General features: G+C 55.4%; 1 protein-coding gene across 3 annotated transcripts in view; it reads right to left on the bottom strand.

Annotated features, from left to right (window-relative positions):
* NEURL1 (neuralized E3 ubiquitin protein ligase 1) overlaps nucleotides 1–14,214 on the bottom strand; it is an 87,874-nt gene that overhangs the window by 17,797 nt on the left and 55,863 nt on the right. For all 3 annotated transcript variants that reach the window (XM_066238960.1, XM_066238961.1, XM_066238962.1), the window contains exons 2-3: nucleotides 3,427–3,668; nucleotides 2,651–2,972 (exon numbers count right to left, since the gene is read on the bottom strand). In XM_066238960.1, the coding sequence (XP_066095057.1) occupies nucleotides 2,651–2,972; nucleotides 3,427–3,668 (564 nt within the window). The remainder of the gene's footprint in view (nucleotides 1–2,650; nucleotides 2,973–3,426; nucleotides 3,669–14,214) is intronic.

Below are 14,214 nucleotides of genomic sequence, written 5' to 3'. Positions count from 1 at the left end.
GACCTGGGTTGGTGGAGGGGGGCCCGGGAGGACACAGGGGCAGTGAATGGCAGGCAAGGAGAGTGGGGGACATGGGAAGTGGGGAGGAGAGGGAAGAAGAGAGGCAGGAAAACGGACCCTAAGACGCTATAGGGTGGTGGGCGTACCCACCGGGCAGGGCACCGCCTGAGGACTCGGAGCAGCATGCCCACCGGGGAAGAGACCCTAGACGGACCGCGTTCTTAAAAATCCACTTAAGAGAACAAAATGAAGAGATATTTTAATTTGCTAATTGAATTTAGGAGCCATAATCAGTGTTTGAAAATGCCCCGGGATTATGGTGGTTTACAGCTGGGACAGGAATCAGCTGGGGCCTCAGCCTTATCAGGTGTATAGAGAGGAGCCTGCCAGGAAAGCCAAATGAAACGGAAAATGCTGCATGAAAACCCATTTATAGTCAAAGAGAGGGAATGGGGCTGGCCCAGGTCGGATATCTGGGCTCTGCCCCCCCCCCGGGGGGGTCTTCACTCTACTTTCCAGGCCCCTCCTCAGCCCCTGAGGTTTGGAAGCCCAGTCTTACCAGGCATGTCCCCTTCATCTCCTCTCTACCTATTCTCCACCCCACCCCCACCTTGCTTCCTGGAATTTGAAGATCCAGCCAAAGCCTCCTCTTCCAAGAAGCCTTCCTGGACTCCATCATCCCTTACTGACCTCAGCCTCCACTGACTTCCTGCCTCCCTTCATGCTTAAACCCACTGGAGGGTAATGGGAAAGGCACTGTTCCTGGCATCAGAACACCAAGCTCAAGTCACAGTTCTGCCACATCCCTACACAGGCTAGTCAGGTCTTCCTTGGAGCTCAATTCACTCCCAAATGAGGATTAAAAAATACCCCCTCCAGCCTGGCTACTGTGAGGTTAAATGAGATAACTGGAGGGAAACCATCTTGGCAAATGGGAGGGATCCTATGACCACACCATTTAGTTAGTGACTTACTGTCTTCTCTCAGGTTATGCCCTGGTCCGTCTGGAGTGCTTGCTTTGCCTTCCCTAGTTTCCAGCGAGCCCGGGACTGTCTGTGAGCAGGGCTGGGCCTACCTCAGCTCCCCACACCTTTACCTTCAGCTCACAAGTCACCATCCACCCCAGCTCTCTCCCCTCTCCACCCTGCAAATACTCAGCATCCTCCACAGGCCCCACACAAGATTCCACTCTAGAGAAGAACTGGCTGGTTGAGATGGGTTCCTCGCTCAGAGCCCTCCCTGTTCTTGCGTGGGAACAGGCATACGGAGGGACCAAGGCTCAGTCAATGCCTCAGCAGAGAAGTGCAGGTGCCATGATGTGGGACACTAGGAACAGTGAAGAGAATCCCATCCGGAAGGCTTCAGGGAGGAGGTGGCTTATGAGCTGGGCCTTGAAGCCTGAGTGGGATTTTGATCTTTGGAGACTATGAGGAAAAGCATTCTTCACTTAGAGAAAAACAAGAATGTTGCTCCCTCATTCTTTAACCCCCTCCCCGGAACAAGACTGTTACTTTCTCAAAAGCTGAAACAGAACAAAAACCCTGAGACATTCTCCTGTCTCCTGCCAAGCCTTGGGCCATCACAGTATTCCCAACCACTTCACAAATGAGAAGACTGAGGCTCGGACAGGTGTTTGGGCTGGAGCACAAACTCAGGCTAAATGACCCCAGTGCCTGGAAGTGTGGGGCCCTGAGAATACCAGAGCAGCAGGAAGGAGTTCACTTGAACTTCAGGTGAAGCACTGCCCACTCCAAGATGGGGCGAAATGACTGACAGTCACTGAATGCCTACTGAGTGCCACAGAACTCAGCTCTTTGAGCCTTCAAAAGAACCCTGAAAACAAATTATTATTATACCCATTTTAGAGATGAGAAAACTGAGGTCTCATAGCACTAGCTATACGAATAGGGTGAGGCCAGAGTCTAACCTGGGTGTGTCTGACTCTGGAGCCCAGGAGCATGACCACTGCCCTTCCTGCCCCTGGCATGTGCAGGTGCACCACTACACAGGAGGGACGGAGGGCACACTGGGCTTGGGCAGCCTGGGCTTCTGCTGCACTCGCTGAGACCCAGAGGAGCCTTACTACGTCCATGTAAATGTAGAAACACTTTTATTCAGCTGAAAACCAGAAAGTTCCCAAACTATTAATAAAAACAGCCTCCTTGGTTTTGGAACTCAACAAGCAGGCTTCTGATGACGACTTGTTTCTTTGTTTTTACATTCACAGCCTTTCTACCCCAAGTTTCTACTCAAAGGTGTTTTGAAAAGAAAAGCTTCACTGCTTCGAGGCTCTGAAGTCAGAAAGCAACCACCTCCGCGGCATTTGGCGATGGGAGAATGGATGCTGGCTGAGCGTTCACGTGGTGCCCAGGACTGTGATGGGCACTTTACTCACAGCCTCTTGAACTGAACTTCACCTTCCCACCAACCCATTTTACAGATGAGAAAGCCAAAGCTAATGCAGGCTCCTTCTGGACACGAAGCCAGTCTGCCAGTGGGCTGATTTGTGCCCAGAGTCTATATGCACAAGTGTAGCGAGGCGAGAGGGATCTGGGGGCCCAGGAGCAGCCAGAAGAATATGGCTCCCCTTCAAATCACAGCACCCGGAGGTGTGCCCTGCACATAAGGGGCCGAAAGAGCGTGCACTCACCAAGCAGCTGGACACCCCTCGTGAGGCCATAGACGTCCACCAGGGCCCAGAGTGGGTCAGCCGTGCGGACCCCATTGAAGAACAGCATGGCGGCCGAGTCGTTGATGCGGTAGAACACACGGCCCTTCTTGTCCACCCAGAAGGCAATGATGTTGCCCTCGTTGGCAAACTCCTCGGGCAGCGCTTTGGCCCAGAAGCCGCTCTGGGAGACCAGGTCGGGGCAGGCGTACTTGGGCAGGGAGTCAGGGTGGATGCGAGAGGGGTCCTTGCTCGTGAAGCCCAGGCGCAGCGCCCCGCTCCAGCAGCACTGCTTCTTGGTGATCTGGATGCAGGGGGGTGGCCTCAGAGAGCCGCAGCCCAGCCCAGCCCGCCCACCCGCCCCCACATCAGTGAGCCCAAGGCAAAGGGAGTGTGCCTTTTCTGCAGCCCAGGGCCAGGCAGACAGCCACGAGGGTCACGCTGCCCAGCTTGCTCACCATTTGAGCTCCTTTCCCTCCCCAGGAGCCTTCCCACCAGCCTTGCAAGAGCTAGTGGTCCCCATGGCCACCCCACCCCCTTCCTTCTTTGCCATGCAGGGAAAGCTGGGAAAGGAACAAGGAAGAGGGAACAGAAAGAGGAAGGACGAGGAAGAGCAGAAGCAGCCGCAGAGAGGAAAGAGAAGGTGCAGGGTGTAGTAATGGCCAAAACAGAAGGCAGTGGCCAGTGGGTGGGGGTGGGGGGCAAAGGTCAGAGGCCCAGGAGGAAGCAGTGACAGAGAGCAGGGAGGGAAGCCCCACCTTCAGCCTGACTTGCTCATAGATGAGGACTGGGCGGTTGCTGAATGTGATGGCGTTGCAGAAGCTGGCCTGCCTCTTGACAGCCTTGTGGCTGAGGTCCATGAGGATCTGGGAGCCCTTGGTGTGTGGGTGGAAAAGCAGCGGTGTGGCCAGGAGCACCCCACCGGGCAGCACCGGCAGGCAGTGCTTCTGCTTGTGGTGGCATCGGTGAGAGGTGACAGGGAAGGGACCCCCGATGGAGTCTGCAAAAAAAAAAGCCACAGTGTCAAAGAACTTGGCAGTCCAAGAGCTGGACTAGGACCTCCCAAGGAAGGGCAGATGGATGGGACACAAGCAAAAGTCACCCACTGACTCGCCATCATGGCAACCCCCCACCACTGCCACCTTTTGCCAACATCCTTCTCCTGCTACCATCTATGCAACTTTGCACTTCACCATCTATCACCATTTATTATCCACCATCACTATCCTCACCCTTCACCCGTCCCCTCCTGCCACCACCACCTACAGCCGTCCTTCACCCGTCCCCTCCCATCACCACCACCTACAGCCGTCCTTCACCCGTCCCCTCCCGCCACCACCACCTACAGCCGTCCTTCACCCGTCCCCTCCCGCCTCCACCACCTACAGCCGTCCTTCACCCGTCCCCTCCCGCCACCACCACCTACAGCCGTCCTTCACCCGTCCCCTCCCAGCACCACCACCTACAGCCGTCCTTCACCCGTCCCCTCCCGCCTCCACCACCTACAGCCGTCCTTCACCCGTCCCCTCCCGCCGCCACCACCTACAGCCGTCCTTCACCCGTCCCCTTCCGCCGCCACCACCTACAGCCGTCCTTCACCCGTCCCCTCCCGCCTCCACCACCTACAGCCGTCCTTCACCCGTCCCCTCCCGCCGCCACCACCTACAGCCGTCCTTCACCCGTCCCCTCCCATCACCACCACCTACAGCCGTCCTTCACCCGTCCCCTCCCAGCACCACCACCTACAGCCGACCTTCACCCGTCCCCTCCCGCCACCACCACCTACAGCCGTCCTTCACCCGTCCCCTCCCACCTCCACCACCTACAGCCGTCCTTCACCCGTCCCCTCCCAGCACCACCACCTACAGCCATCCTTCACCCGTCCCCTCCCAGCACCACCTACAGCCGTCCTTCACCCGTTCCCTCCCGCCACCACCTACAGCCGTCCTTCACCCGTCCCCTCCCGCCACCACCACCTACAGCCGTCCTTCACCCGTCCCCTCCCAGCACCACCACCTACAGCCGTCCTTCACCCGTCCCCTCCCGCCACCACCACCTACAGCCGTCCTTCACCCGTCCCCTCCCAGCACCACCACCTACAGCCGTCCTTCACCCGTCCCCTCCCGCCACCACCTACAGCCGTCCTTCACCCGTCCCCTCCCGCCACCACCACCTACAGCCGTCCTTCACCCGTCCCCTCCCATCACCACCACCTACAGCCGTCCTTCACCCGTCCCCTCCCGCCACCACCACCTACAGCCGTCCTTCACCCGTCCCCTCCCAGCACCACCACCTACAGCCGTCCTTCACCCGTCCCCTCCCAGCACCACCACCTACAGCCGTCCTTCACCCGTCCCCTCCCGCCACCACCACCTACAGCCGTCCTTCACCCGTCCCCTCCCGCCGCCACCACCTACAGCCGTCCTTCACCCGTCCCCTCCCGCCGCCACCACCTACAGCCGTCCTTCACCCGTCCCCTCCCAGCACCACCACCTACAGCCGTCCTTCACCCGTCCCCTCCCAGCACCACCACCTACAGCCGTCCTTCACCCGTCCCCTCCCGCCTCCACCACCTACAGCCGTCCTTCACCCGTCCCCTCCCGCCACCACCACCTACAGCCGTCCTTCACCCGTCCCCTCCCGCCGCCACCACCTACAGCCGTCCTTCACCCGTCCCCTCCCGCCGCCACCACCTACAGCCGTCCTTCACCCGTCCCCTCCCATCACCACCACCTACAGCCGTCCTTCACCCGTCCCCTCCCAGCACCACCACCTACAGCCGTCCTTCACCCGTCCCCTCCTGCCACCACCAACCACCACCACCTACAGCCGTCCTTCACCCGTCCCCTCCCGCCACCACCACCTACAGCCGTCCTTCACCTGTCCCCTCCCATCACCACCACCTACAGCCGTCCTTCACCCGTCCCCTCCCGCCACCACCACCTACAGCCATCCTTCAGCTGTCCTTCACCCGTCCCCTCCCGCCACCACCACCTACAGCCATCCTTCAGCTGTCCTTCACCCGTCCCCTCCCGCCACCACCACCTACTGCCATCCTTCAGCTGTCCTTCACCCGTCCCCTCCCGCCACCACCACCTACAGCCGTCCTTCACCCGTCCCCTCCCGCCACCACCACCTACAGCCGTCCTTCACCCGTCCCCTCCCGCCACCACCACCTACAGCCATCCTTCAGCTGTCCTTCACCCGTCCCCTCCCGCCACCACCACCTACAGCCATCCTTCAGCTGTCCTTCACCCGTCCCCTCCCGCCACCACCACCTACAGCCGTCCTTCACCCGTCCCCTCCCGCCACCACCACCTACTGCCGTCCTTCACCCGTCCCCTCCTGCCACCACCACCTACAGCTGTCCTTCACCTGTCCCCTCCCGCCACCACCATCACAACCAACAAATACTACCATTTATTGTTTCTCACTGGTATTTACCACCATCGACCTTCTACCATCGAAACTTTGTGACAAATTAGCATTAATTACCAACAGCCACCACCATACACTGTCACTCACTACCACCATCATTTATTTTATTCAACACATTCTTTTTTTTTTTTTTTTTTTTTTACAGAGACAGAGAGTCAGAGAGAGGGATAGACCGGGACAGACAGGAACAGAGAGATGAGAAGCATCAATCATTAGTTTTTCATTGCGACACCTTAGTTGTTCATTGATTGCTTTCTTACATGTGCCTTGATCGTGGGGGTACAGCAGACCGAGTAACCCCTTGCTCGAGCCAGTGACCTTGGGTCCAAGCTGGTGAGCTTTTGCTCAAACCAGATGAGCCTGAGCTCAAGCTGGTGACCTCCGGATCCCGAACCTGGGTCCTCTGCATCCCAGTCTGACGCTCTATCCACTGCGCCACCGCCTGGTCAGGCAATACATATTCTTATGTATCTGCTGAATACCAAGCCCTGTCCTAGACATCCAGTCCTCAGGAAGCCAACGGGCCAGGGAGGGAGATGAGACAAGGACAGAAACCACAATACAAACGGTCGGCAGAGCAGGCAGTGAGAAGTGCTAAAAGGCCATGCAGGCAGGTCACTTCTCTGAAGGCCTCCTAGAGGCGGGGAGGAGGAGGAGAGAGAAGGCATTGGAACTGTACCAACCAGACAGGGCTGCAGTGAACAGGTGACCAAGGGGCTGCCATTGGAGACCAGGAAGGTGGGCAGGGCAGGCTTCACAGCCCTAGGACCACGCCCATCTCTCCCCTCCCTCAGAGCCACTTCCTTCCACCCCAGGCTGCCTTCCTACTTGATCTAGGTGTGTCTGCATCTTGGACACGGTGGCCTCTTCACCCAGGCTTCCTAACAGAACTCAGATCTGCCTCAAGACCCTCTGGCCAGAGAAGTACAGCTCTTCTACAGACAGCTTACCACACCCTGAAGTGGATAGAGGAGGGGTCAGGGCTTGGTCCAGGGAAAGGCGCTTTACAATCACATGAGGCTGGTGTCCAGGATACAAGGCAGAGAGAGGAAAGAACACAGGACAAGGTGTCAGATGGCTGGTGTCTGTCGCCACTGGCCGTGACCATGGGCAAGTCACTGCCCCTCTCTGGCCCAATGGGGCCTCTAGGCAATGGCTCTGAGTCCTGTATCAGCAGCACTGGGCAGCATTAATGCACAGTCTGGTCAGGTGGGGGTGGGGGGCTGTTCACTGCCTCCCCAAGATCTGAGCACTATCCATCAGGAAAAGGAGCCCCCTCCTACCCATCACCTCAAGGAGAAACATGGAGGAGGAAGACGGGGTGAGGAAATAGAAAGCCACAAAATATGACAGAGGCCTGGGATGTTTCAAATTTTGGTCCCTTCGAGGCAAGAATTTAATAATGCAGAAAACCCGGTCAATGTCAGGCCCACCCAGAAGCCTGCCACTCTCTCAAGGGGAGGAGTGTTTCCAGGAAGGAGAGGGAGACAAGGAGGGAAGACAGGAGGAGGGAGGATTCCCTGACTTGGTCCAGGCCGAGTCTGCATCACTTTGCATGTTTTGTTTCCTCCTTCCCAGAGGGCCACAGACAGCAGTGTCCCCGGCCCAGGGCTGACTGGATGCCTGTGAGTCAGCCCTCAGGCCTCTCTGGAGCAGCTGCCTGCAGGCCAGGCCTGTGTGGTTGGTGGGGGCAGCACACGTTGCCACCTTGCTCTTATCAAGGGGACAAGACTGGAATCACCAAGCAGTACCCAAGGGCTTTGAAAGCCATCAGGCAGTGAGGGCTGGAAATGCTCAGTGTCTGGGAATTGCCAGACAGTCTGGGAAGGCCACCTGGAAGAGGCTGAGTGGCCCCTGGACAGTGCAGAGCAGGGGAGGTCATTCCAGGGAAAGGGACAGTTGGGGTGAAGGGCAAAGGGTGGCACTGGCTACAGGTGCCCTGCCTGGAAGAGGTATCCACGGGGCAGACACAGCTTGACTCCTGATTTCAAAAACCACCTCTGGTAAAAGCTAATGTTACATATTATTCAAGGATGTATACATATGTAGAAAGGAAAGCTTAAAGGAAAACACAACATGTGGTACATCTATACAGTGGAATCCAACCCAACGCTAAAAGGAAATCAATCACTGATACAGGCAGCAACATGGACAAATTTCAAAATAATTATGCTGAGTGAAATAAGCCAGTTTAAAAAAATGATGGGTACACACTCCATGGCGCCTCTATTCCTTTCCAAACCCTTCCTCTCCCTCCACCTTGTCCTGTTTGCATCAAGTCCAGGAAACGCACACTAAGCTCCAGTGGTAACAAGCAGACTGGTTGCCGAGGGAGGTGCAGGGGAGAGGGAGGGATGACCATGGCCCCAAGCGGGCGTTTAAGGTACGGATGTGTTCACTATTTAGAACGTGGTGGTGGCTTCATGAGAGAATACATATGTCAAAACCCATACAGCCTGGCCTGTGGTGGCACAGTGGATAGAGCGTCAACCTAGAATGCTGAGGTCACCAGTTCGAAACCAGTCAAGGCACATACAACAAGCAATCAATGAACAACTAAAGTGAAGCAACTATGAGTTGATACTTCTCATTCTACCCCCTCTTCTCTCTCTGTAAAATAAACAAAGCCTTTTTTTTTAAAAAAAAAAAACATTCACTTGTACACTTTAAACACGTGTGATTTAGTGTGTGGCAAAAATACCTCAATAAAGCAATTTTTAAACACCTTCTGAGCCCAGCAGCTGAGCAGAGCCTCTCCTATGCCCCACCCCGCCCCTGCCTCCACTCAGATTCCAATCCATGGACCAACTGCAGGACCTCAGATTTTCAGAACGCTTCCTCTTATTTCCACTCATTCCACCCGAGGTCCTGGGGCCCTAGATAAAGGTACAGAAATCAATGGCTCTGAGCAACTATGGTGGCTACCCCCAGGGGCCAGAGACCCAAGCCCCAGAAGTATCGTCCCCAGAGCCCCCCTTCCACGGGGAGAATGTGGGATGGGCAAGGGCAGCAAGAGCCCAGTCACCCTGGCTGACAGCAGAATGGATGGAGACGGGGGACAAGGGAAACCTGGTCCCTTGGAGGCACGATGTGCACCCAGACCTGTGGCCTCAAAATGCACGCTCATGAATGCACACATACACCTGTGAGCACAGGCGAGTGTAACCCAGACCCTAGAAGACAGAGGAGAGAGACTTATCCTTTCCCTTATCCCAGAGACCAGGAATCGCGCATTTCCATGTGCATGTGCACACACACCTGGATTCTCATACACGTGGATGTACACATACCTGTCACACGTGGGCTACACGTATCTAATAATAATGGCAGCAATTTATCAAGTGCTGACATGTGCCAGTTCTGAACTGGGAGCTCTACATACACTTAACTGGTTTTACCCTCTTAGCAAACTTAGGGAATAGGGAGGGACATTACCAGACCATTTTACCGAAATCCGAACCTCGGAGAGACAGAGTGGCTTGCCCAAGGTCACACAGCCAGAAGGCAGAGGCTCTAGGAGCCAAAGCCAGTTAATCTGACTGCAGCGCCCGTGCTTTGGCCATTCAGTAGTAATAGCCAAGAAAACATGGGTTTGGTGTGCTGGGCACATTTTTAAAATGTGCATTAAAATATGGTCATAGCTGCTAAAATACAGGAAAAGATGTTCATCCATGAACCACCTATAAACATCACAAGTAGCACGTCAGCATTCTATTATATTGCCTTCATGATATGTGGATTACCACCAACACACAGACACGCAAACCAGGTTTTCATACACTGCCCTCGCACATAGCTGCTAGGACACGAGATAGTGCAGCCATCGTGGAAAATGGCTTGGCATTTCCTTAGGATGCTAAACACTCACAACACAGCCCAGCAGTCACACTCATGGGCACTAACCCATGAAAACACATGTGCACAAAGACCAGCTCCTACATGTACAGCAGCTGCATCGATAATAACCAAACACTGGAAACAACTCCCACGTCCTTCCACTGGCGAACGGACAGAGGACATCTGGCGCGTCTGCACCATGAAGACTGCTCTGCAGTCAAGTGGAAGGAACCACAATACAAAAAGGAGGAACTTCGCCCTGGCCGGTTGGCTCAGCGGTAGAGCGTCGGCCTAGCGTGCGGAGGACCCGGGTTCAATTCTCGGCCAGGGCACAGAGGAGAAGCGCCCATTTGCTTCTCCACCCCTCCGCCGCGCTTTCCTCTCTGTCTCTCTCTTCCCCTCCCGCAGCCAAGGCTCCATGGGAGCAAATATGGCCCTGGCGCTGGGGATGGCTCTGTGGCCTCTGCCTCAGGCGCTAGAGTGGCTCTGGTCGCAACATGGCGACGCCCCGGAGGGGCAGAGCGTCGCCCCCTGGTGGGCAGAGCGTCGCCCCATGGTGGGCGTGCCGAGTGGATCCCGGACGGGCGCATGCAGGAGTCTGTCTGACTGTCTCTCCCTGTTTCCAGCTTCAGAAAAATGAAAAAAAATGAAAAAAAAAAAAAAAAAAAAGGAGGAACTTCGAAAGCATGCGAAGTGAGAGAAGCCAGACTCAAAAGGCTACATCGGTCCAAAAAAAGGCAAAACTACTGAGGTAGGACGATAGATCGGTGAGGATCAGAGTCTGGGGAAGAAGAAGAGAGACACAGCAGCAAAATGAAGTTTCTATGGTGACAGAAAAGCTCGATCTTTTATTGTGGTAGTGGTTATACAACTTACACATTTACCAGATCTCGCCAAACTGTTCACTTAAAACGGTGAATTTTATTGTCTGTAAATGATACCTCAAAAGGAACCACGACACTAACAATCCAGGTCTGCATTAAGACGGAGGAAAGGGAGGCAGAAATCTCTGACTAAGCCAGCCCTCATCACCCCACTGCAGGCAGTGCTGGGATCTGGACACCGAACAGGAGACCCCAAAGCTTGGTCCAGCCTGTCACTCCCATCCCGCAGCTCCCTCCACATCTGTGAAGTAGCGTGCTGTTCCCTGACCTCCCTGGGTGTGAGGAGAGTGCTTTGGCAGCTGTGAAGCACCTTCGCTGGTTCCTGGACCTGCCAAGTCCCGCGCCAGCCTCCGCCTACCCACAGCATGGTCTCCGAGGCTGTCAGGACAGCCCTGGGTACAGGGACTGATCCAGGAGCTGTCCTCAGACCCCTCTCTCTTTACTCAAAATCTCTGGGTGATCGACTCTCACCAAGCCACTTCTGTGGGGACAACGTGAAAACCCTCTCTGTCCTACTGGGTATCTCCTGCCCATGGACCATGGTTACTTGTCACTTGGCAAGCCCCAGCTGAACTGACCCTAACCCTCCCTCCAGTACACCACGCTCTGGGCCCCATGGAATCTCTGAGTATACAGCCCCCAAGCTGGCAGTTCCTGCCCAGAAGTAAACAACCCTGGGCTCAGCCCCCACCCCCCCACCCCCTATGTCCCCCCTGCTGTGTGGCCTCAGCCCAGGCCTATTCTTTCTCTTTGGACAAGAGTGAGGCCACCATGTAGGCTCTGCCCTGCACGCCTCCAGGGGGCACCATTCTCACGGATTTCAGTAGGAATGGTGTCCTCAGAGGTGTCCAACATGGCAGCCCTGCCCGGGGATTACCACCTCCCCAAGCTCTGCTGTCCCTTCTTCTGCTATCTCCCCCCTCTGTCTCAGATGGCTTATGATCTGGGGGGAGGAAGGCAGGAAAGCAAAATGAGATTAACCCTGAGAACAGCTCAGATACCAAGGGCCGGCAGCTGGGGGCAGGGCTTCCTTCCTATACCTCCGAAAGGACTCCCTCCCTGCACTCTGACACACACTATGAGCCCTTAAGGTCCCCATTCTATGGATAAGTTGACCAAGTTGTGTAAGGTCACATAGGAACTAAGTGGACGAGCTGGGACTTGAACCCTGGTCTTCCCATGCCCAGGGTCCTTTACCTGACTCAGCATCTAATACTAGCGCTCATTCCCCTCCCCCCACCCGAGTCCAAGATGACAGGCATAGTGGGGAAAGGCTAGCGGAGGAGGTGCTGGCCAGTCCCAGAAGGGGAGCAGCCTCAGCACGTGGCCTCAAGATATTGGACCTGTGTGCTGTGCAACTGCTCCCCAGTGGCCATGGTCCTGGGCAGAACCCCAAGCTTGCCATCTGGCTCCCAGCACAGCTCCCAGCGAGCCCTCCTACTTAGCGACAGCTTTACAAGCTTCTCAAGAGCCACAGTGGGGACACCCCCCACAGGCGAGGCTGATGCTGACACAATGGAAACTGCCCACCCCCAGCCCATTCCTCCCGAGCATTTATGAGCTGCCAGACAGACACAAGCCTGGCCAGCCCTCCAGGTGACCCTCAACTAGCTCCAGCCCACATTCCTGCTTCCCAGGGGGGTCCCAGGGGAGACACCCAGACACAACGTAGCCCCCAGAGTGACCTCTCACTGCCCCTGCCAAGCTCTGCCCCAGAACCATCCTGGCAGAGCCCCGGAGGCTCAGGCTGGGCTGAGCTGGGCTGCCAAGGGACAGGGACAGAGCAATACTAATGACAATGACCAAACTCTATGTGGCTTAACAAGCAGTGTCTTCATACACCCTCAGGGCCGCTCTGACACAGGTCCTCAGATGAAAAGTTACTTGACGAGGTCACCCAGCCGAAGTAAAGAGCCCAGATTGGAGCCTAGACCTGCTGCCTCCAAACCCAGCAGCTCTGTCACTGTGCGACCTTTGGGAGCTTCACTTTTCTCATCTGTAAAATGGGGGTATGACAGACTTTCTTCATGAAATAATATATGTAAAACTAACCCATTAAGTGGTTGCTATAACAATAATGATAGCTATATATAATTATAGTTATTAAGAATTACTAATTACTAACTAATGTTATTATATAATAGTATTGCTATTGACATTAATCTGTGCTGTCCCACCCTCCACACCTTTGCTCACCATTCCGCTAGCCCCCTATCTTCCCTGCCCCATCTCTCCAAATCTCAGCCATCTTTCAAGCCCAGCTGGCTCTCGCTGTGTTCAGGATCACCTTGTTCTGAACCCGTCATGATGCCAGAGCTAGCATGACCATCTGCATCCCTTCTGACAGAGGCTTGTCTCACTCTCTGGATAGTGAGGCAAAGCAAAGAGTTTGAACATGGGAGGCAGGCAGCCCTGGGTTCAAACCCTTACCATGCCACAAACTTGCTGTGTGACTTTGGGCAAGTCACTTTACCTCTCAGGACCCTGATGTCTTTCTCTGTAAAACGGGGTCATCATAGCTGTCCTACCCACCTCTCTGAGTTGTTGTGAGGACCCCCTGGGTTCACAGATATGAAAGAATTTTACAAACTTGAACACCCGGCCCCAATATAATGTCTTATTTTTCCATATAAAAGTAACAATCACACCAAAGGAAAGCTCACTTCAGCCCAGACACTTCTGTCTTATCTTATCCCCAGTGCCTTGATCCCAGATTGCCAGGGTGGTTCTGACTCAGACTAGCTTACATGCATGCCCTGAACAAGGGTCTCTAGGGTGGAAAGGCTTCGGGAGCCAGTTGAAGGTGGGAGAGCAGGTGGGGAGAGGGCGTGGAGGAGGGACTATAAAACTGGGCAGATCTGAACATCTCTGGATTCCGTCAAGGGGCCCATTTCCTGGCTTCTTGCCCGTAGGCTTGGCCCAAGCCCACCTGTCTGCTGGGAACTCTACCTTCCTCCTTCTCACCCATATCCGCCCTTCTCTCACACATTCTTCAGGCCTCGATGGTAGACCCCTCTTCCTCCCAGAAGTCTCTCTTCCAGGCTCGGTTAGGGACCCTGCTATGGACCTCCAGCGACCCCCACACCCCCTTTACAAAGCATCAAGCACCCAAGCAGCCTTTCTCAACTCCGAGTCCTCCACGGAACTAAGCCCAAATGTCCCGAGGTATCCCCTGCATGCAATGCATTGACGTGCCTTCTCCATACTCAGAGTGGTTCAGGCGACATGCCACCCATGGGACAGCTCGGGAAGAGTCACTCAGATCATTTTCTGTGTTCTTCAGTGCTGCTCTCTGGCTAGAAAAGCCTTCAGGGTTACTTGTGTGTCTCCCTGGTGGACTGTGAGCCTCCCAAGGACAGAGAACATGGCCTTTTCTCCTGCTGTTAC

Source organism: Saccopteryx bilineata, chromosome 7 (genome assembly GCF_036850765.1).
Source record: "Saccopteryx bilineata isolate mSacBil1 chromosome 7, mSacBil1_pri_phased_curated, whole genome shotgun sequence".
Taxonomy (NCBI): domain Eukaryota; kingdom Metazoa; phylum Chordata; class Mammalia; order Chiroptera; family Emballonuridae; genus Saccopteryx; species Saccopteryx bilineata.
This window is presented reverse-complemented; position numbering and strand designations above follow the sequence as displayed.